The 2,389-nt window shown below is 44.1% G+C and overlaps 1 gene segment (V, D, J or C); it reads right to left on the reverse strand.

The window, feature by feature from the left end:
- Positions 1–130: 130 nt before the first annotated feature.
- On the reverse strand, positions 131–478 carry LOC107125060 (the record flags this gene model as incomplete). The annotated part of the segment is given in 1 exon segment: positions 131–478. A coding segment is annotated over 1 exon segment (348 nt), but the record flags the coding sequence as incomplete, so codon positions are not given.
- Between the last annotated feature and the right edge of the window lie 1,911 nt (positions 479–2,389).

The raw sequence follows: 2,389 nt of genomic DNA on the forward strand, positions 1-2,389 counted from the left end.
TGCATTTATGCTGGTGTTCTCTGTGGCCTGATATTGTTCTTTCACACTGAACTGCACACTCTCCAACACTGAGCGGCATGAGAAACACATGTTCCTCTTTTTGATGCAGCTCCCATTGACCTCGCCTCACCGTGTGTCTGTGAGCACAATAATACACTGAAGAGTCAGCAGCTGTCAGGGAGGTCAGCTGGAGGGAGAACTCGTTCTTGGAGGTGTCTGCAGAAATGGTCGTACGGCTTCGGAGAGAAGGGTTCTGCCACTGTTTCCCACCATAAGGGTATATCTCTGCAATCCATTCCGGACTTTCCCCGAGAGGCTGACGGAACCAGTTCCAAGCGTAGGTAGAACCAGAGATGGAGACACCTGTCACTTTACAGAGCAGGCTGAGATTCTCTCCGGGTCTCACCACTCCTGGTCCAGATGACGTCAGCTGAACGTCTGAGGAGGCCCCTGGGAAAGAGAGAGCATTGAAATGCATCGGGATCATCATAGAACAAGGGATTCAACCAAATCAATATATCATCACCAGTGATCCCTCTAAGCTGAGTTAGTGTGAGCTAGTTCATCATTTTTTTTAGCCTCTGGCTCACACATTTTTATCTTAGCTCAGGAAGGATGGCTCCAGAGCAAACTAATGTATACGGTAGCCAATCACTCGCTCACAACTTTAATGGTGGTAGCTCACAAAGTACAGTTTGTGCTCACAAGACTCCACAGCTTAGAGGGAACATTCTTCACTCTCCAAAGAATATTTGCATACATCCTGGAATTGTGACCAAGAAACATAGGAAGCATAGGATTAATGTCATGATATTAATAATGAAATGTCCTAGCTTGGCAGGAAGGATGTCTCTGGAGACTTGGGAGAAAGTGAGGTTCCTAAATGTGAGTGGTTTCCTTTTTGAAGAAGAGCATTTCCCACCCCTGGAGCACCTGGGATTTGCATGACCCCCTCCTTCCTGAAATGCATCAACTATAAAGAGGGTGTTAGAAGAAGAAGTGAGCACAGGGCTTACTCCTGAGATCCTTATCAATTTTCTCTCCCTACAGAATAGAAATTGTGATGGTGGGTGGATGGACAGGCAGAGAATATTTCTGGTGACCGTTTTTTTATAAGTCAGTAGTGTTGTGTTTGTCTCTTGTGGGCTGCCTTAGAATTACTATGATGTTCCAAAAATCTAGCCCATGTATGGCACCCAACTGGGTCTCTGGGAAACCTCTGTTGCTTTTCAAAGGGTTCATTCACACATATATTTATCATGCTTGATGTCTTTATAGACCATCACGGTGGACTACATACATTTCCCCCCCTGACAAATATATTGCACCTTCCCAAGAGCCTGCCTCACCTACTGCTTCTTGAAATCAAAGAAAGTGAACCCAGGAGCTTTACAGGACGAGTGGGAGGACTCTCCGGGACTTCTGACATCTCCTCCAGTTTGGACCACCTGGACCTTGGTCCTCTCCTCTGGAAAGAAAGACATTTTTAGAGATCTGCATCCCATTTACACCTGGAATGTATCAAACAGTATTCTGTATTCTAAAGAACAGAAAAATGCCTCTGAAAAGCCCTGAAAAGAAAAGAAATTGAAGGCACAACATTTTTTCCCATCTGATTTGTTGAAAGCTGGAGAGAGTAAAAAGCCAAAGAAGGTGTCAATAAGATTTATTTTTCTGATGCAGAATGATTGTCACTGAAATTGATTTAGGAGTAATTGATTCAAGGAGTGTCAGGTTCCCAGTCAACTCACTCTCCACACGAGCTGTCTTAAGAAAAGGGGGGTGGGTACAGGAAGCAGGTTGATGATACCACAGGTACAGAGAACATAGAAAGACGTGAACCCGAGTCTGAAAAGGGGCTGCCCTTACATTTACATAACCATCATCGCAAAAGGTCTGATTCAGTATAATGAGGGCCCTTTGCTAATCCTACACATCCTTCTCCATTCACAGTACTCAAAGGTTGGAAGTACCATTCCATGAACTATATACCTCTCTGTGCACACGCGGGCTGATACAGCAGAGGGGTGAAGGGAGGAAATTCTGTAAGCACAAAAGCATCTGTGGAAAGAGAGTATCTAGTGGGGGACTGGATCCTACCCATTGTGATTTTAATGATGGATCTTTGTAAAGACTCTTTCCAGTTGATTCTCTTTTTGAATGCTGTCCTAGGAGCCTTTTCATATCTCCTGTTTTCACTCCTGCTGCCCAGTTTTAGAGTGTGTGTGTTTTTTTTTAAAAAAATAGTAGTAACCCATTCACTGATTCTGTTCTGCATTCGTTTGGGTCTTTAAAATGTTTTACAGGAAATCGACAAAACCTCCCACATGGGAAATTTCGACCCAAGGAGGCAGCAAAAGGCATGAAAACTATGACTTTACATGTTCTG

Source organism: Gekko japonicus, unplaced genomic scaffold (genome assembly GCF_001447785.1).
Source record: "Gekko japonicus isolate JY-2015 unplaced genomic scaffold, Gekko_japonicus_V1.1 scaffold14911, whole genome shotgun sequence".
NCBI lineage: Eukaryota > Metazoa > Chordata > Lepidosauria > Squamata > Gekkonidae > Gekko > Gekko japonicus.